General features: G+C 37.2%; 1 protein-coding gene across 1 annotated transcript in view; it reads left to right on the plus strand.

The window, feature by feature from the left end:
• Nucleotides 1–21505, plus strand: part of LOC128645002 (spectrin beta chain, erythrocytic) — a 278974-nt gene that overhangs the window by 144689 nt on the left and 112780 nt on the right. Inside the window, exons 12-18 of the mRNA XM_053697713.1 lie at nt 3173–3475; nt 3604–3754; nt 4956–5826; nt 6481–6618; nt 7232–7988; nt 18723–18925; nt 20694–20784. Of these exons, the coding sequence (XP_053553688.1) occupies nt 3173–3475; nt 3604–3754; nt 4956–5826; nt 6481–6618; nt 7232–7988; nt 18723–18925; nt 20694–20784 (2514 nt within the window). The remainder of the gene's footprint in view (nt 1–3172; nt 3476–3603; nt 3755–4955; nt 5827–6480; nt 6619–7231; nt 7989–18722; nt 18926–20693; nt 20785–21505) is intronic.

The raw sequence follows: 21505 nt of genomic DNA on the forward strand, positions 1-21505 counted from the left end.
GTTTCTGGCGAGCCTGCATGCTCGCCAGAAATATCTGTTGTGAAGCAGCGGTCTTAAGACCGCCGCTCCATAACCCTATCCGCCTGCTCTGATGAGGCCACAATTCAACCCGATCGAGTTCAACAATTGAACCCGATTGGCAGCGAATCTGCAGGGGACGGCGTTGCACCAGCAGCTCTTGTGAGCTGCTGGTGCAATGCTGAATACGGAGAGCGTATTGTTCTCTGCATTCAGCGTTGTCTGTCGGACCTGATCTGCACTGTTGGATCGGTCTAAAGACTGCTGCTCCATAACCTGTCCACCTCCATAACCCCCCCTGCTTGCGGCGGGCAGCAAATCTGCAGGGGGCGGCGTTGCACCAGCAGCTCACAAGAACTGCTGGTGCAATGCTGAATACGGAGATGATTCCACTGGAAAATGCCAAAAAACAAACAAAAAGGGTAATTTGAAAATTCAATTCACCTTGTACTATATTGAAAACACATTATTAACACATTATTTGTTTTACTTTGTGAATTTAATGTATTTTTGAAAATATACGCTTATTTCAAATCTGATTACTGTAACACACTCCAAAAAAGTTGGGACAGTCGACTGTGTAACCACCTTTTCTTTTAATAACACTTAATAAGCGTTTGGGTATTGAAGACACCAGTTGGTTAAGTTTAGCAATCGGAATTTTCTCCCATTCATCCATTATGCTTTTCTTCAGCTGTGCAACTGTACGCACCGTTGTTGCCTTATTTTGAGCTTCATAATGCGCCACACATTCTCAATCGGAGACAGGTCAGGACTGCAGGCGGCCATGCTAGCACCTGCACTCTCTGCTTACACAACCATACGCTTGTAATCCGGGCAGAATGTGGTTTGGTATTGTCCTGCTGGAAAATGCAGGGAGATCCCTGTAAAAGACGACGTCTGGATGGCAGCATATGTTGTTCCAAAATGTATACATATTTTTCTGCATTAATGGTGCCCTCACAGATGTGCAAGTTACCCATGCCATGGGCACTGACACACCCCCATACCATGACAGACGCTGTTTTTTGGACCTGACGCTGATAACAGCTTGGATGGTCTTTTTTCTCTTTGGCCCAGAGAACTTGACAGATGTTTTTAAAAAAACTATTTGAAATGTTGACTTGTCAGATCACAAAACACGATTCCACTGTGCTACTGTCCATCTCCATCAGATGAGACCGAGCCCAGAGAAGTCAGTGGCGCCTCTGGACATTGTTGATGTATGGCTTCTGCTTTGCATAGTAAAGCCTTAAAGGGACATTTCACCCAAAAATATTCACCCATTTAAATTGTTACCAATGAATCATTTTACCTGCTGGAGTTTATTAAATTGTTTACAAGTAGCTCCTTTACCCCTATTTTGGCCATTGAAATAGCTGATTTAGCTTGTGGTATCCCAACCTATACTGAATTCAATTTCTCATACATTTTGTACTCTGCAGCTGGTATAACAAGTCATTCAAAATACATTAATATAAAAACAATTTTACAGTGGTACTGTCCCTTTAACTTGCATCTGTGGATGCATTGGCGAATGGTGTTGACTGACAAAGGTTTACAAAAGGTATTTCCGAGCCCATGTCAGGCTATCCATTGCAGACTCATTACAGTTTTTGAGACAGTGACATCTGAGGAACCGGAGATCACGCGCATTCAGAAGTGGTGTTTGGCCTTGACCTTTATGCACCAAGATTTGACCAGATTCCTTGACTTTTTTAATTATATTGTGCACCGTAGAAGGTGAAATGCACAAAAATCTACCGATTTGTCTTTGGGGAATGCTGTTCTCCAAGTGTTGGATTATTCACTGACGTATCTGTTGGCAGATTGGTGAGCCTCAACCCATCCTTGCTCTTGAAGGACTAGGTCTTTTTTGGAGCCTCCTTAAATACTATGATTACACCATTGCCTCACCTGTTTCACATCACCTTCTTATTTCAACTTGTCACATCGTTATTAGTCCTAAATTGCCCCTAACCCAACTTTTTTGGAATGTGTTGCAGTCATCAGATTTCAAAATAGTTAATATTTTTAAAAATACATTAAATTCACAAAGTAGAACATCAAATAGTGTGTAAATAATATATTCAATATAGTACAGGGTGAATTGAATTTTTCGTTAGTTAGCATTTTCCATACTGTCACAACTTTTTCATAATTGGGGTTGTATATTGTAATAACAGAGATATAGGCATTTAAGTTTTTTTTAAACTTTAATTACAAATCTCACATTGGATTGATGAGATTTCTTTTAGAGTTCACCGTATCGGTTTTCTATCATACGATGCATAAGAAAGGTGCTTAATGGTCAGGAATGATATTTCAGTAGTATAATCTACTGATGTGATATGTTTGGAGCATGATACAAGTCAAGAATTCAGTCTCAGATTTTGTTAAAATCAACAGTTTTAAGGTATCAGGTACTTAAAGGGACTGTCTAGTCAAAATTAAACTTTCATGATTCAGATTGGGCATGCAATTTTAAACAACTTTCCAATTTACTTCTATTATCTAATTTGCTCAATTGTTTAGATATCCTTTGTTGAAGAAATATCAATGTACATGTGTGAGCCAATCACACAAGGCCTTTATGTGCAGCAACCAATCAGCAGCTACTGAGCATATCTAGATATGCTTTTCAGCAAGTGATATCAAGAGAATGAAGCAAATTAGATAATAGACATAAATTAGAAAGTTGTTTAAAATGACATGCTCTTTCTAAATCATGAAAGAAAAAAATTGGGTTTCATGTCCATTTAATACCTTATAACATTTCACAGGTAAATATTCAAATGTTACAGACAATTCACAGATTGCAGGGTTTTTTTTTATCTGTCTTTCAGTGTCATTTCATTTTATTTATTTTATTGCTAAAATATTTCTGTAAATGCAACTAAGCTTGCTCATGTAAGTATGTAGTAATTCCTAAAAATATACCAAATAAATAAATATATAAATATTAAGCTATGTGTGCATACAATCTTGTTTTTTGTTTTTTTTTAGATTTTACTTTTGTAAAATTAACAATTGTAAAGTCTGTGCAAAACAATATGTATGTATGCATGTATGTATCTATGTATGTATGTATAGACGGACAGACAGACACAAACACAAATAACTTATAATATGATCTCAAACATTTAATCTACAGGATAATTTTGGTCATGATTTGCCATCAGTTGAAGCAGCAAAAAAAAAACATGAAGCTATTCAGACGGATATCTTTGCATATGAAGAGCGCATTCAAGCACTGGCAAATGTAGCAAAGGAGTTGGAAGATGAGAAATATCATGATATAAAGCGTATTACTGCCAGAAAAGACAACATCCTGCGGCTTTGGAATTATCTTTTGGAGATGCTTAAGTCTCGAAGAGAAAGGCTCTATAAGAACCTTGATTTGCAAATCTTGTTCCAGGAGATGCTGCATACTGTCACCTGGATGGATGAAATGAAGGTAGTGTCTTTATATTACATACACTGTTATAAACATGGACAAAAAACCCTCAAAGTGATTTTTTTAAATGTTTAAAAGACTATCAGTATTTCACTGTATTCTGTGTTTGTTCGTTTGTTTGTTTTCAGGTCAATCTTGTATCAACTGACTATGGCAAACATTTACTCGAGGCAGAATATCTCTTTCAAAAGCATAACTTACTGGAGACTGATATTGCAACTCAAGCAGAAAAAGTGAAGGCATTTTGCAATGCTGCATTTAAGTTTGTAGGTGGAGATGGTACGTGTAAACTATGGTCATGTAACTTGTCTAAATATGCACATTAGGGGCTAAAGTGGAGCGCTAAATTATTTGCTAGTTTGCAGGCTTGTTATTGCTACCGTGAGCTCGCTGTAACAATTAAAGGGACACTGAACCCAAATTTTTTCTTTCGTGATTCAGATAGAGCATGCAATTTTAAGCAACTTTCTAATTTACTCCTATTATCAATTTTCTTCGTTCTCTTGCTCTCCTATCTTTATTTGAAAAAGAAGGCATCTAAGCTTTTTTTTGGTTCAGACCCTGGACAGCACTTTTTATTGGTGGATGAATCTATCCACTAATCAGCAAGGACAACCCAGGTTGTTCACCAAAAATGGGCCGGCATTTTAACTTACATTCTTGCATTTAAAATAAAAATACCAAGAGAATGAAGAAAATCTGATAATAGGAGTAAATTAGAAAGTTGCTTAAAATGTCATGCTCTATCTGAATCACGAAAGAAAAAATTTGGGTTCAGTGTCCCTTTAACTCTTATAAAATTAACGACAGATGAGATCTCTGGTTAATTTTATAAATCCGCCCAAATGCCCCCAAAATATTGTCTAGTTTAGTTTATTAAAAAAATAAAGATAGCAGCATCTATATTTTTTTATTAAAATAACAGCACTAGGCTGTATTTTGGGGTTAAAGTTGGCGGGAGTGGGGTGTTAGAAAAAAAAGGCACTGAAAAGTGCCTTTACATTGGGGTCTATAGGATTTGTGTGTTCCCAGTAAATATATATGTATATGCTTATATACATATATATTTATGTGTTAATATGCGTATGTTCACATATAAACACATAAATATATATGTATATCAGCATGTACATATCTATTTATATTTTCTGCCATCGCCCCCTTCGCTGACACTGAAGTTCTAATGCTGTCTCTGACTGCATCAGAACCAGGCTCCCTTAGGAACCTATGGAAGCTCGCTCTTGTGAGCGCAATGCTTCCCAGCGATTGCTGTGAACTTGTAATACCAGCACACATTAGCGTGCACTAGTATTACACAGTGGAGCGCAAATATCGCATATCACTTGTAATCTAGCCCTGAGAACATATTTAAAATAATAAAAACAAAGAATTGTCTTAATGAGAATTCTTTATCTTTCAAAATTCTTATTTTTTCATGTAATAAGTTATTTTCTCAAGTTATATAATTTTGTTTATGTAGAATACCAGCCCTGTGATCCACAAGTGATTAAAGATCGTGTCCGGCATCTTGAACAATGTTACCAGGAGCTTGTAGACCTGGCAGCACAACGAAAAGCTCAGCTTCAGCAGTCAAGGATCTTGTGGAAATTCTTTGGGGACATGGATGAAGTGGAGAGATGGATAAAGGAGAAAGAACACATATATACTTCAATGGATTTTGGAAAAGATCTCACAGGTGTCTCCATTCTTCAAAGAAAACACAAGGCTTTCGAAGATGAACTAAGGGGACTTGAATCTAACTTACAGCAAACTATTAAAGATGGTGAATCAATGATAGACAATAAACATTATGGGTCATCCAAGATCAAGGAACGGATTGACAAAATCAACGTGCTGTGGGCTCAGCTTAAAGATTTAGCAGCTTTCCGCTTAAAAATTCTCAATGACACTGAAAACTTTTTTCAGTTCCAAGGTGATGCAGATGATCTAGCAGCTAGGCTTCAGGATACATACCGTATAATGCAGAGTGAGGACATTGGACATGATGAATATTCCACACAAGTATTAGTAAAGAAACAGAAAGAACTTCTAGATGATATCATGCTCAATAGACAAATATTGGAGGGTCTTAACCAACAAGTGCAAAGATTTCCAGAGGAGTTCAAAGTATCCCCTGAAATTGATAGCAGACTTAAAAAATTAAGGGTTTTGTTTTCTGATCTGACTGCTTTGGCCGACCTACGCTCTCAAAAGCTTCAGGATGCCCTTATGTTTTATACCATTCTTGGTGAAATTGATGCTTGTGAAATGTGGATGAATGAGAAGGAGAAATGGCTTGAGAAGATGGAAATTCCAGAGTCACTAGAAGATATGGGTGTTTTTCAACATAGGTAATGGGCTTTGGTTTAACCTGTACTGTATTAAATTGCTAAATTACATAACAAATTACGGGGGGACTAGCAGCTCAAAACTACTACTCATTTTTAGTTCTACTGTAGAAATAGAAGTGGGGCAACTGGCACTTTTGAAATTAGTGCATATTATTGATCTAACAGTACATTGATGTTATTACATTTTTTAAATTAACTTCATGACTCTTGCAGATTTCATTCATAAAGGGTAGCTTACATCAAGTATTATTTAGAATATTTAAATGCTTCCTTGTTTTACAGGAAATTCTAACTTTGTGCTCAGCAGTATTATTGCCAAAACAATTGTAATTTAGACCTATTCCCTGCAAGTTGACAATCAAATTTAATATGCCAAGACATGAACCTAAATAACTAAGACAATGACAATTGTATACATTTGAAAATTATTGTAAAGTGTACATTCAAGAAAGGATACAATTGAAATATACGTGGTAAGAAGGTGAATGTGGGGGTCTAGGTGAATTTTGTAAAAATTAGGAAAGATCAAATCACAAGTCTATCATTTTAGAAACCAGGACCGCAATAAAATAAAGGCAAATATTGTGGAGTCACCCTGCACTGACAACATACGATAATATCATGTCATATGCTTATTATTATTTTTTTCTCTAGGTTTAACACTCTAGATCAGGAAATTAATGTTTTGGGTTCCCGAATAGAGAACGTGGACAAGGCATCAAATGAACTAATTGAAAGTGGGCACCCCAGCAGGAAACAAGTTAAACAAAGCCAGGACCACATGAATACCAGGTAATATTAATATTCTTTGAAAATCCAGCCAGGTACATAGAGCAGGGGTATAACTAGAAGTTACTAGGGGGCTGATTCTCAAAAACTCACTGGCAAGTAGAAAGGCCATCTTATTTTACTGAGCACTATATTATAAAGTATGTGTCTCTCCTTATTATAAAGCATATTAGTGCTTTATAATACAAAGTTTGCAAGGTAAAAATTGCCTTTAAAACAATCCCTGAGGGACCTCGTAATAGGGAAGAGCCTTGTTATATAATCTCACCAGACCAGAGAATTGTAGAGAATAAGACCCCAGGCCTTTAGAGAAAAAAGTTTTTCCTTTTTTAACACTATATATGTTGGGGGTTTGCAACTGCTTGGTAGCATGATTTTTCCCTAAATGCGTATAACTTCAGATAAGGTGAAAGCTATTGTGTGGTCTACTACTATTCATATTGGTAATCAATACAAAAAAAGTGAAGAAATGAATTAGCTGTTTAGATATTGAAGTTGGAGGGGGAGCACCTGGAGGGGGAGCAATGCTCTGATCATGGTAGAAACCTTGTGCTAGTGTTATTCAAACAATGCCATATGAAACTACACATTTATTATTATATTCCTATTTTCTCAGGTGGGCAGTTTTTAAGCAGATGGTGGCACAGAGGAGAAGAGCCGTTGATTCAGCCTTGGGCCTTCATAATTATTTTCTGGAGTGTGAAGAAACCAAGAATTGGATAGTAGAAAAAATTAAAGTTATAGACTCTACAAAGGATCTTGGAAATGATCTTTCTTCTGTGATTACAATTCAAAGGAAACTGTATGGCATTGAGAGAGATATAGCAGCTATTGAAGCTAAACTTATAAGTCTCCAGGAAGAGGCTAAGAGGCTTGCAGATGATCACCCTGATCATGCCCAAGATATTTACGACAGATTGATTTATATTAACAATGTCTGGCAAGATTTGCAGAAAACTCTTCAAAGCCAGGAAGATTCACTAGGGGAAAGCAACAAACTGCAAAAATTCTTGATAGACTTATTTGATTTTGAGACTTGGCTGTATAGGTCCCAACAGGCCACAGCTTCAGAAGATATACCTATCTCCCTGCCAGAAGCAGAACAAATGTATCATAAACATCTTGCACTGAAAGATGACATTGAACAGCATGAAAATGATTTCCATGATGTTGTTGACACTGGTAAGAATGTAACACAAGGACAAACAGATCCCCAATACCAAGAGCTGGGTCAAAGAGTAAAGGGAATAGAAGAGGGCTGGAATGACCTTCACAAGATGTGGAACAACAGAGAAAACTTTTTGTCTCAGTGTCTTGGATTCCAAAAGTTCATGAAGGATGCAAAGCAGTCTGAAACCATCCTAAACAGCCAGGTATGAATTCTGGAATACATTTTTTCATTATATACTAGGGGCTCGATGATCTAAACCTCCCCAGATCAGACGTGGTTTTTATCGCCAACCCTCGCAGGGGCTTTTCTGGTGGAATGATCGTAAAAAAGGGACAGTCCCTGCGAGTGGCGAGATGGCTCCTATTGAAAGTAATGGAGCTTGATGGATAGGGACACTTCGCTCCATAGAGCAAAGTAAGCAGGGAGCGCACTTTCAAAATTGAATCCTGCAGCCAATATAAATCACATTAAACTGCTTTCTGCATATAGCATCTTACATTCACCTATATTTCCATATGCATGTGTTTTACTATTGGGTATTAAGTATTTGGAGTGTTTTGAGAAATGCTTGCCACCTTTTAGTTGGAGGGAAAAAACTGTGAGATCTGTAGTGTGAAAAACTTTACAGAATTACACTGGGATTAGAGAGACAATTTCATAGGCGCCCATGTTCAGCCCATTTTTTTAAAAAAAAAACAATTAATGCTTTGTATTTTGTACTTATAAGTACAAAGTGTTTTTTTACACTGTGCATATTTAATACGATTTACTCCTGTATATTTTACATACAAATGTTGTTAAATTATTTGAGCTTTAGATCATTCCACCAGGGAAACAGAAGGACTGGCGAGCATTCTTTAATAATTTCACCAGCCCAGAGAGCTTTAGATCATCGGACCCTTGGTGAGGAAATATGTAGTGCATAAAGGCTTTAGTGTGTTTGCCATAGGGTTTAACTCACTGGTTTCTAGAGATGGCTGCAACATACTTCTATGGACATGAAAAGATGACTTCAGTGGAATGTGCTATGGTTAGGGTGAGGCTTAGTATATACTGGTAGAATTATTTTTTTTAAAGGGACATAATACTCATATGCTAAATCACTTGAAACTGATGCAGTATAACTGTAAAAAGCTGACAGGAAAATATCACCTGAGCATCTCTATGTAAAAAACTAAGATATTTTACCTCACAACTTCCTCAGCTCACCAGAGTAAGTTCTGTGTAAAAAGTTATACAAAGCTGTTGCTCAGCTGCAGGTAAAAAAATAAAAAATGAAGAAATGAACAGCAGCCAATCAACATCAACAGTGCTGAGGTCATGAACTCTTTTACTGTGATCTCATGAGATTTGACTTAACTCTCATGAGATTTCATAGTAAACTTCCTTAAACTGAATAGGGAAATAAAATGAGTGTGCGCGTAAGCTCACTCCCTTAGCTGTCCCGGGACAGACATACTGATTTGCTGCTTAGAAGTCCTATACAATGGGATGTGGCTACTGAGGAATTTTTGAGGTAAAAATATCTTTCTTTTTTACATAGAGATGCTCAGGTGATATTTTCTAGTCAGCTTTTTACAGCTATGCCTCATCACTTTCAAGAGTTTCAACATTTGGGTATCATGGCCCTTTAATTATTTGTGAAGTATAATTGATAAAGTACCCTAAACACTGATGTTGCTAATATTTTAAGATAATTAAACTTGAAATTGAATTACCAATAAAGTACCTTATGCATAGTAAAAACTATATATTTATATATTAATTGTTTTGCTTACAGTTTTGTGAAATGTAACTGCAATGGACCCTGAATGATTCTGAACCTTAATCTTGCAACATTCTGCACAGTGATTGCTTAATTAGTGCAGTAGGTCATGTAGGTCCGTAATAACAGGCTGGACCGTGCAAAAATAAGCGTGCAAATTGAAATTACAAGTCCATGGTAAAAAAGATTTACCAGAGAAGGTTTAGCACTGGCGACATCACTTTAGCCTTCCCTGTACTTTCAATGGAGATCACAACCACTCTAAATATCACTCATATAACAAGTTAAAAGTTATGGTTTGCACATGAGCTCAAGCTGAAATAGCGCTAGGTCACTGGTTTTCAAAGCTGTCCTCATGCCTCCCCAACAGTACAGGTTTTCTGTATTACCTTGAATGAGAGCAGGTAAAATAACCATGTTTACTAATCAGCTGATTATTTCACCTGTGGTCTAGTTCAGATCTCCTCAAAATGTGGCCTGTTAGAGAAGGCCTGAGGACAGGTTTGAAAACCAGTGCGCTAGATGAATTAGTGAAACCTGAAATCTGAAGTAAAGTGTTAGGGTTAAAATAAAAGTTTCACAAAACACATACGGCTAGATTACGAGTTTTGCAATAGGCTTAAAAAGCAGCGTTAGCCGCTCCTAATGCTGCTTTTAACGCCCGCTGATATTATGAGTCTTGCAGGTACAGGTGTACCGCTCACTTTTTTGGCCATACTTGGAAATACCGCAAATCCACTTACGTAAATTCTCTTTTTTCAATGGGACTTGCATAGCGCCGGTATGCCAAAAAGTGAGCGGTACACCCTCTCCTGTCAAGACTGGTACCGCATTTTAAAGTCAGTAGTTAAGAGTTTTACACTACAACGCTGTAGCATAAAACTCTTAAATAAAGTGCTAAAAAGTACACTAACACCCATAAACTACCTATTAACCCCTAAACCAAGGCCCTTCCACATCGCAAACGCTAAAAGAAAATTTTTAACCCCTAATCTGCCAAACCGGACATCGCCGCCACTATAATAAATATATTAACCCCTAAACCACCACAATCCCGCCTTGCAAACATTAGTTAAATATTATTAACCCCTAATCTGCCGTCCCTAACATCGCCGCCACCTACCTACATTTATTAACCCCTAATCTTCCGCCCCCAACGTCGCCGCCACTATATTAAAGTTATTAACCCCTAAATCTAAGTCTAACCCTAACCCTAACACCCACTAACTTAAATATAATTAAAAGAAATATAACTAAAAATTCCTATCATTAACTAAATTATTCCTATTTAAAACTAAATACTTACCTGTAAAATAAACCCTAAGCTAGCTACAATATAACTAATAGTTACATTGTAGCTAGTTTAGGATTTATTTTTATTTTACAGGCAAGTTTGTATTTATTTTAACTAGGTAGAATAGTTATTAAATAGTTATTAACTATTTAATAACTACCTAGCTAAAATAAATACAAATTGACCTGTAAAATAAAACCTTACCTAAGTTACACTAACACCTAACACTACACTATAATTAAATAAATTAACTAAATTAAATACAAATAAATAAATTACATACAATTACCTAAATTAAATTAAATTAGCTAAAGTACAAAACCCCCCCACTAAATTACAGAAAATAATAAACAAATTACAGAAATTTTAAACTAATTACACCTAATCTAATAGCCCTATTAAAATAAAAAAGCCCCCCCAAAATAAAAAAAAAACCCTAGCCTAAACTAAACTACCAATAGCACTTAAAAGGGCCTTTTGCGGGGCATTGCCCCAAAGTAATCAGCTCTTTTACCTGTAAAAAAATACAAACAACCCCCCCCAACAGTAAAACCCACCACCCACACAACCAACCCCTCAAATAAAAACCTATCTAAAAAAACTAAGATGCCCATTGCCCTGAAAAGGGCATTTGGATGGGCATTGCCCTTAAAAGGGCAGTTAACTCTTTTGCCGCCCAAAGTCCCTAACCTAAAAATAAAACCCACCCAATACACCCTTAAAAAAACATCTTCAAGACATCCAACGCGGAGCATCCTCTTCATCCGACGACTAACACAGAATGAAGGTACCATTCTGTGTTAGTCGTCGGATGAAGAGGATGCTCCGTGTCGGATGTCTTGAAGATGGACCCGCTCCGCGCTGGATGGATGAAGATAGAAGATGCCATCTGGATGAAGACTTCTGCCCGTCTGGAGGACCACTTCTTCCCGGCTTGGATGAAGACTTCTGCCCGTCTGGAGGACCACTTCGCCCGGCTTGGATGAAGACGTCTCCCGGTAAGTCGATCTTCAGGGGGTTAGTGTTAGGTTTTTTTAAGGGTGTATTTGGTGGGTTTATTTTTTAGATTAGGGGTTTGGGCTTGCAAAAGAGCTAACTGCCCTTTTAAGGGCAATGCCCATCCAAATGCCCTTTTCAGGGCAATGGGGAGCTTAGTTTTTTTTTAGCTAGTATTTTATTTGGGGGGTTGGTTGTGTGGGTGGTGGGTTTTACTGTTGGGGGGGTTGTTTGTATTTTTTTTACAGGTAAAAGAGCTAATTACTTTGGGGCAATGCCCCGCAAAAGGCCCTTTTAAGGGCTATTGGTAGTTTAGTTTAGGCTAGGTTTTTTTTTATTTTGGGGGGCTTTTTTATTTTAATAGGGCTATTAGATTAGGTATAATTAGTTTAAATATCTGTAATTTGTTTATTATTTTCTGTAATTTAGTGTTTGTGTTTTTTGTACTTTAGCTAATTTAATTTAATTTAGGTAATTGTATTTAATTTAGTTAATTTATTTAATTATAGTGTAGTGTTAGGTGTTAGTGTAACTTAGGTTAGGTTTTATTTTACAGGTAAATTTGTCTTTATTTTAACTAGGTAGTTATTAAATAGTTAACTATTTAATAACTATTCTACCTAGTTAAAATAAATACAAACTTGCCTGTAAAATAAAAATAAACCCTAAGCTAGATACAATGGCCTCTAGTTATGAAGCCGTCTACTTTCCTGCATTCGCCGGCTCAATACGCTCGCTTAATCTCGCCTACCATCGCTGCCGCGGACCTGAATACGTTCGCCAAAGTTATCAAGAAAGCTGTCAAGAAGCCGCGCACCAAGTACGGAGCGATGAGCAGCGGACTGTTGTTAACTGACAGTCATCGTTCTTGCTGCTCATCGGCTTCTTCGCAGCTTTTTTGCTACCCTGTCACTAAGCACCCCCACTAAACTATACGGTTTTACCCCCTAAACCGCCACTCCCAGAGCCCCCCGCACCTAAATAAAGTTATTCCCCCTAAATCGCCGCTCCTAGACCCCGCTGCAACTCTAATAAATGTATTAACCCCTAAACCACTGCTCCCGGACCCCGCCGCAACTCTAATAAATGTATTAACCCCTAAACCGACACTCCTGGACCCCGCTGCAACTCTAATAAATGTATTAACCCCTAAACCGTCGCTCCCGGACCACGCCGCCACCTATATTAAACTTATTAACCCCTATCCTGCCCCCCTATACCTCCGCCACCTATATTAAACTTATTAACCCCTAAATCTAAGTCTAACACTAACACCCCCCTAACTTTAATATTATTTTAATAAATCTAAATAAAACTTACTATTATTAACTAAATTATTCCTATTTAAAAATAAATACTTACCTGTAAAATAAACCCTAAGCTAGCTACAATATAACTAATAATTATATTGTAGCTATTTTAGGGTTTATATTTATTTTACAGACAACATTGTATTTATTTTAACCAGGTACAATAGCTATTAAATAGTTATTAACTATTTAATAACTACCTAGCTAAAATACTTACAAAATTACCTGTAAAATAAATCCTAACCTAAGTTACAATTAAACCTAACACTACACTATCATTAAATTAATTAAATAAATTAACTACAATTACCTAAAATTAAATTCAATTAAATAAACTAAACTATAGTACAAAAAAACAAACACTAAATTACATAAAATAAAAAAAATACAAGGCGTTTAAACTAATTACACCTAATCTAAGCCCCCTAATAAAATAATAAAGCCCCCCAAAATAAAAAAATGCCCTACCCTATTCTAAATTACAATGTAATCAGCTCTTTTACCAGCCCTTAAAAGGGCTTTTTGCGGGGCATTGCCCCAAAGAAATCAGCTCTTTTACCTGTAAAAAAAAATACAACCCCCAACATTAAAACCCACCACCCACATACCCCTACTCTAACCCACCCAAACCCCCCTTAAAAAAACCTAACAGTAACCCCCTGAAGATCTCCCTACCTTGTGTCGTCTTCACTCAGCCGAGCCGAATTCTTCATCCAAGCGGGGCAAGAAGAGGTCCTCCATCCGGTAGAAGTCTTCATCCAAGCGGGGCAAGAAGAGGTCCTCCATCCGGTAGAAGTCTTCATCCAAGCGGGGCAAGAAGAGGTCCTCCATCCGATAGAAGTCTTCATCCAAGCGGGGCAAGAAGAGGTCCTCCATCCGGTAGAAGTCTTCATCCAAGCGGTGTCTTCTATCTTCATCCAACCGCGGCTCCATCTTCCAGACCTCCGACGCGGAACATCCTGCTGGCCCGATGGACTAACAATGAATGAATGAAGGTTCCTTTAATGGACGTCATCCAAGATGGCGTCCCTCGAATTCCGATTGGCTGATAGGATTTTATCAGCCAATCGGAATTAAGGTAGGAAAAATCTGATTGGCTGATTCAATCATTCAATTCATCATGGATCAGCCAATCGGATTGACCTCGCATTCTATTGGCTGTTCCGATCAGCCAATAGAATGCGAGGTCAATCCGATTGGCTGATTGAATCAGCCAATCGGATTTTTCCTACCTTAATTCCGATTGGCTGATAGAATCCTATCAGCCAATCGGAATTCAAGGGACGCCATCTTGGATGACGTCCCTTAAAGGAACCTTCATTCATCATTAGTCCGTCAGACCAGCAGGATGTTCTGCGTCGGAGGTCTGGAAGATGGAGCCGCGGTTGGATGAAGATAGAAGACACCTCTTGGATGAAGACTTCTACCGGATGGAGGACCTCTTCTGCCCCGCTTGGATGAAGACTTCTACCGGGTGGAGGACCTCTTCTTGCCCCGCTTGGATGAAGACTTCTACCGGATGGAGGACCTCTTCTTGCCCCGCTTGGATGAAGACTTCTACCGGATAGAGGACCTCTTCTTGCCCCGCTTGGATGAAGAATTCGGCTCGGCTGAGTGAAGACGACGCAAGGTAGGGAGATCTTCAGGGGGTTAGTGTTAGGTTTTTTTAAGGGGGGTTTGGGTGGCTTAGAGTAGGGGTATGTGGGTGGTGGGTTTTAATTTTGGGGGGGTTGTATTTTTTTTTACAGGTAAAAGAGCTGATTACTTTGGGGCAATGCCCCGCATAAAGCCCTTTTACGGGCTGGTAAAAGAGCTGATTACTTTGTAATTTAGAATAGGGTAGGGCATTTCTTTATTTTGGGGGGCTTTTTTATTTTATTAGGGGGCTTAGATTAGAAGTAATTAGTTTAAACGTCTTGTATTTTTTTTCTGTAATTTAGTGTTTGTTTGTTTTTTGTACTATAGTTTAGTTTATTTAATTGAATTTTATTTTAGTTAATTTATTTAATTAATTTAATGATAGTGTAGTGTTAGGTTTAATTGTAACTTAGGTTAGGATTTATTTTACAGGTAATTTTGTAAGTATTTTAGCTAGGTAGTTATTAAATATTTAATAACTATTGTACCTGGTTAAAATAAATACAAACTTGCCTGTAAAATAAATATAAACCCTAAAATAGCTACAATATAATTATTAGTTATATTGTAGCTAGCTTAGGGTTTATTTTACAGGTATTTATTTTTAAATAGGAATCATTTATTTAATAATAGTAATTTTTCATTAGATTTATTTAAATAATATTAAAGTTAGGGGGTGTTAGGGTTAGGGTTAGACTTAGGTTTAGGGGTTAATAAGTTTAATATAGTGTCGACGGTATAGGGGGGCAGGATAGGGGTTAATAAATTTAAGATAGGTGGCGGCGGTATAGGGGCGGCAGATTAGGGGTTAATATAATTATTATAGTTGCGGCGGGGTCCGGGAGCGGCGGTTTAGGGGTTAATAAGTTTATTTAGTTGCGACGGGGTCCGGGAGCGGCGGTTTAGGGGTTAATAAGTATAAAGTAGGCGGCAGCGGTGTAGGGGGGGCAGATTAGGAGTGTTTAGACTCGGGGTACATGTTAGGGTGTTAGGTGCAGACACTTCCCATAGGAATCAATGGGATATCGGGCAGCAGCGAACATGAGCTCTCGCTGCTGTCAGACTCCCATTGATTCCTATGGGATCTGCCACCTCCAGGGCGGCGGATTGAAAACCAGGTACACTGGGCTGGAATAGTGGCGAGCGTACCTGGTAGGTATTTGATAACTACCAAAAGTAGTCAGATTGTGCCGAACTTGCGTTCTGAACATCTGTAGTGACGTAACCATCGATCTGTGTCGGACTGAGTCCAGCGGATCGTAGGTTACGTCACTAAATTCTACTTTTGCTGGGCTGTAGGGCTTGATAACTACGGCGAATCAGCCTTGCCACAAATACACTGCGGAATTCCAGCGTATTTGTGGTTGACGGCTTGATAACAAGAGGCCCATGTAACTATTAGTTATATTGTAGCTAGCTTAGGGTTTATTTTGCAGGTAAGTATTTAGTTTTAAATAGGAATAATTTAGTTAATGATAGGAATATTTATGTCGATTTATTTAAATTATATTTAAGTTAGGGGGTGTTAGGTTTAGGATTAGACTTGGGTTTAGGGGTTAATAACGGTTAATAAGTGTAGGTAGGTGGCGGCGACATTGGGGGCAGCAGAGTAGGGGTTAATAAATATAATGTAGGGTTCGGCGATGTTGGGGGCAGCAGATTAGGGGTTCATAAGTATAATGTAGGTGGCGGCGGTGTCCGGAGCAGCAGATTAGGGGTTAATAATTATAATTTAGGTGTCGGCGATGTCGGGGGCGGCAGATTAGGGGTTAATAAGTGTAAGATTAGGGGTGTTTAGACTTGGGGTTCATGTTAGGGTGTTAGGTGTAGACATAAAATGTATTTGCCCATAGGAATCAATGGGGCTGCGTTAAGGAGCTTTACGCTGCTTTTTTGCAGGTGTTAGACTTTTTTTCAGCCGGCTCTCCCCGTTGATTCCTATGGGGAAATCGTGCAAAAGCACGTTACACCAGCTCACCGCTGACTTAAGCAGCGCTGGTATTGGAGTGCAGTAATGAGCAAAATTTTGCTCAACGCTCACTTCTTGCCTTTTAACGACGGGTTTCTGAAAACTCGTAATACCAGCGCTGCATATAAGTGAGCGGTGAGAGAAAACTGCTCGTTAGCACCGCACAGCCTCTAACGCAAAACTCGTAATCTGGGCCATAGAAAACGTATTAAAATAAAGTATTACACTCATATATAAAAATTGTTAATAAATGTTTTAAAGGGATATGGTGTATAACAAGGTGTTTGACTGGGAAGGGCTAAATATAAATATATATATATATATATATATATATATATATATATATATATATATATATATATATATATATATATATATATATATATATATATATATATATATATATATATATATATATATGAAATATCCCCACACTCCAGATGAAACATGAGAAACTTATAATGCAAAAAAATCAAACAATTTTATTATCATACTTACAAGAAAAAAAAATATTATATGAAGCATATATTAAAAACACATAGGCTGGGCATCCCCAGTCTAATTAAAACCAAAAAATGACAGTCCTTATTTTGTGGGAATTTCATGCATTAAGTGTATAAAGCCAACAGCTTGTGAATGTGTAGGAAAACGTCCCACAAAGGATCTATTCAGAACTCGGTATAATGAGAGAAACTGCGGTTCTGTATAAATATATTAGCATCAATGCATTTAAAAATGCGATAATCTTCAACTTCATGACATAAAACAAAATGCAATAAAAGCAAGGGTTAATATGCAGGTTCTGTATAGGTATATTAGAATCCATTTATAAGGTGCATTTAATATTCAGCTTTATAGCGTTAAAGAAGAGGCACTAATCATGCAGAAAAAGCCAAAGTTAATATGCAGGTTATGCAACGCGTATCACATGCATCTAAGTATCTGTTATAAAATAGTCTGTGTTATCAAGATATAAACCAGCAGTCTAGAACAAAGTCTGCCAGGTATTAAAGGGATATTCCAGCCAAAATTGAAAACCACATGGGTGCATTTCGGTATTGAACAGAAGCATTTCTGTAATATACATGCATTAGCAAAAATGCTTCTAATAAAAGCTATAGCTGTTTCAAAAGTGTATTTAAGTATGCATGTGCACCAGCATTTTAAACACAGCACTTGCTCAGAGAGCCTAAGGTGCTTGTACCATCTTGTAATGACTCAATTTGTTAATTGCTGACATGATACAAGCCCCATTGATGATCTGCAGTATTTAAAATGTGGGTGCAGTTACAATATCTAGCTATGCTTCACATGCACGTGCAGAGAAAAATACTAACACTAGAACAGTGATAACTTTTACTAGAAGCATTTTTGCCAATACATTTATATTGCAAATATGTTTCTATTCAAATATGTAATTAATCTATATGCATTTAAATTTTGACTGGAATGTCCCTTTAAGTTGCAATTCTATTAACAGCAGGTAAAGTATGACAGTTACATAAAGTATTCAGTCAGCTATGAACAAGCTATGTAAAGAAAGCAATCAGGCACTCCAGGACCAGGACTACGTCCGCCAGTTAAAATCACTTCTGCTACATTAACAGAATAAGCCTCACACCAGATCAAGCAGATATATGGGCCATAAGCGCCTTTGGAAAGATTTCACCCACAATCCTTGCTGTTGATAGAGGCACAAAGTTGCTCCAATCCGGTGGAACCATCCATTAACAGGACCCAGTAATCCAACAAACAGAACCACTATCAAGCCACACAGAATCTCTCTGACTGGTGTGATACATAGAGTTTAGATCAATAATATTTCATGCAAATAAAGGGCACACAATATTCAAAAACATCACATAAAACCTGGAAGTTGCAAATCAAATTGCTAAAATAGAAACTCTGAGAATTAAAAAAAAATGTTTTTGATTATTACTATTTGAATATTTTTCCCTTTGCAGGAATACACTCTCGCTCATGTTGAACCTCCCAAAACGTTACAAGCGTCACATGACAGATTGAAAAAACATGAAGATTTTCTTGCTACAATGGAAAATAATGAAGAAAAGATTATTGGAACTATTGAAAGTGGAAAGAAGCTCGACGAGGACGAAAACATGTTCTCTGAAAAAGTTATGGATAAAGTTTCCTCACTTGAAGACAGGTAAAATTATCGTTACTTTGTGAAAATGTGACATTGTAACACATATTGGTCTAGACTCCAATTTCAGCCACTCGTATTTTCGGATGTGTTTTCATGGTTCAATAAATTATTTTTCAATTGTAAGTCATTATTGCCCATATGATAAAGGAAAATAAATGTAAATAAAAACAAAGCATTGCACACGAGTCGGCAGTGCACATGTGTTTGGTACGTGGTCTGCCAGCTTAAAATCGGTAGGCTGCAGACATATGAAGACATTGGGGCCGATGTATTAATGTCTGGTGATCATGTCTGCCAGACTTCGCTGAATGCCGACAGCATAACATTGCACAAGCAGTTTTGATGAACTGCTTGTGCAATGCCGCCCCCTGCAGCAGGTGTCAATCAACCCGATCGTACATGATCGGGCGGATTGATATCCGCAGCCTTAGAGCAGGCGGACGAGTTAAGGAGCTTCCGGATTCCGGTGAACCTGAAGGCTCGCGGAATTAGAAGCATTGAGGCCGGTTGACCTCTTAATAAATCGGCCCCTTTGTGCTCCATCTATCAAAGTGTCAACCTGGTAACATTTGCTGGGTTAAGTACACTCGCTGTATATCATTGCCACAAATCTAAATTTGACGTTCGTCGTTATTAAAAAAAAAGTCCTATCTCATGAAGGTAACGTATTGTATTTTAGTATTTATAATTTAATCTACCTTGAAATTTTTTGATCTTAATCACAGTTTTTAAAATTGTTGCCATTTTCAAAAATCCATTTTATTCTTGTTAATGAATAAGTACAGTTCTAAAAGGGATTTTTAATTTTGTGTACCTGTTGCGTCTTTAAATTATTTTATTTATAAAATCCGAACAATTAATGTATCAGAAATGTATTTTATTAGCATATACAGTATATATATTACTATATCTTATTATGTACTTGTATTTTTTTTTCCCAGATCCCCAAGACTTACACTGTTGGAAAGTTTAGATTACCTTTCCAACGGTGGGTCTTGGGGGTCTGTAGCTGCTTAGATGCCTAAGATACAGGCTTCTAAGCATCATGCCCCCTGCCCCTATACTTAACATTGTTAAGTATAAATAAAGTTATGCGGTGACGTCATCACGTCATTGCGTGTGATGTCACCACGCATAACGTGAAGCCCCGGCAATGCCTGTCACTATGCAGGCCCGATAGCCGGGGTAGGAGCGGGTGAGAGCCCCCAGATCTCCCTCAAGGTGGGAGAGTGCTAGTGACAGCTCTGAGCCGTCATTAGCACCAGAGTGGGAAACTCTGCGATGGCTCAGAGCCGTCATTAGCACTCAAGGGGTTAATTAAAGGGATATAAAACAAAAAATATATATTTTGTGACATAAACAGTGCATACAATTTAATAAAAAAGTTTCTAATTTACTTCTATTATCAAATTTGCTTCATTCTCATAGTGTTCTTTGTTGAATAAATACCTAGTTAGGTGTTTGGAGCACTACATGGCAGCAAATAGTGCTTCCATCTAGTGCTCTCTCCGATGGATAACATTCTTACCAAACTGTTGCCATATAGTGCTCTAGATGCGTGCTTACCCATGAGCTTACATGCCTGCTTTTCAACAAAAGATACCAATAGAACAAAGAAAGTTTGATAATAGAAGTAAATTAGAAAGTTGTTTATAATTGCATGTTCTATCTGAATCATGAAATAAATGTTTTGAGTTTTTTGATATCACTCTAATTCCATGAAGGCCTACTATAATTACAGTACAGCATAACTCTTGTCTTATTTCAGATATGGAAGAAATATTAACAAGGCAAAGGAAGTGTCTGTGCTACTGAGGGACAACTACGATCTTCAGAATTTTCTACAAAACTGTGATGAGGTAATGTTATAATTATAATGGTGGTTTTCACTATTGGTTAGTTATACATCTTTACTAGCACCCAAACACACATTTAATATTTATCTAAGTTATATTAGGGATACAAGTTAAAAAAGTTTAATATCTTCAAATTCAAAAAATGAAGATCCACTCACGTTTCCCACAGAAGTATTCTGTATACATTGTTTCCAGTGCATTAGAGAACTCTGGGTAAGATATGCAAATGAGATAAACAACACCCCACCTTCCGCATATAGTAGTCCTGGAAGCAAAAAGTTTGACGTGTTGCATGTGGTAAGATATGCAAATGAATTATACCACATACAACATGCCACACGTTTTGCTTCCAAGGCAACCTTATTGGGTAGGTGACTGTGTTGTTTATCTCATTTGCATATCTTACCCAGAGTTCTCTGGTGCTTTGGAAACAATGTATAAATGGGAAATAACAGCCTAGATGTGATAATTAGTATTACAATAACATGTTTACATATATACTGTATGTATATATATGTATATAAAGTATATATATATATATATATATATATATATATATATATATATATATATATATATATATATATATAACTATTTATCTATCTATCTATCTATCTATCTATCTATCTATCTATCTATCCATAGACAGACAAAAAAATAATAACAACCCTCCCAATTTTTTTGTTTGCTATTTACATTTTTTAGCAAATATAACAAAAGTGTC

Source organism: Bombina bombina, chromosome 1 (assembly GCF_027579735.1).
Source record: "Bombina bombina isolate aBomBom1 chromosome 1, aBomBom1.pri, whole genome shotgun sequence".
Lineage (NCBI taxonomy): Eukaryota > Metazoa > Chordata > Amphibia > Anura > Bombinatoridae > Bombina > Bombina bombina.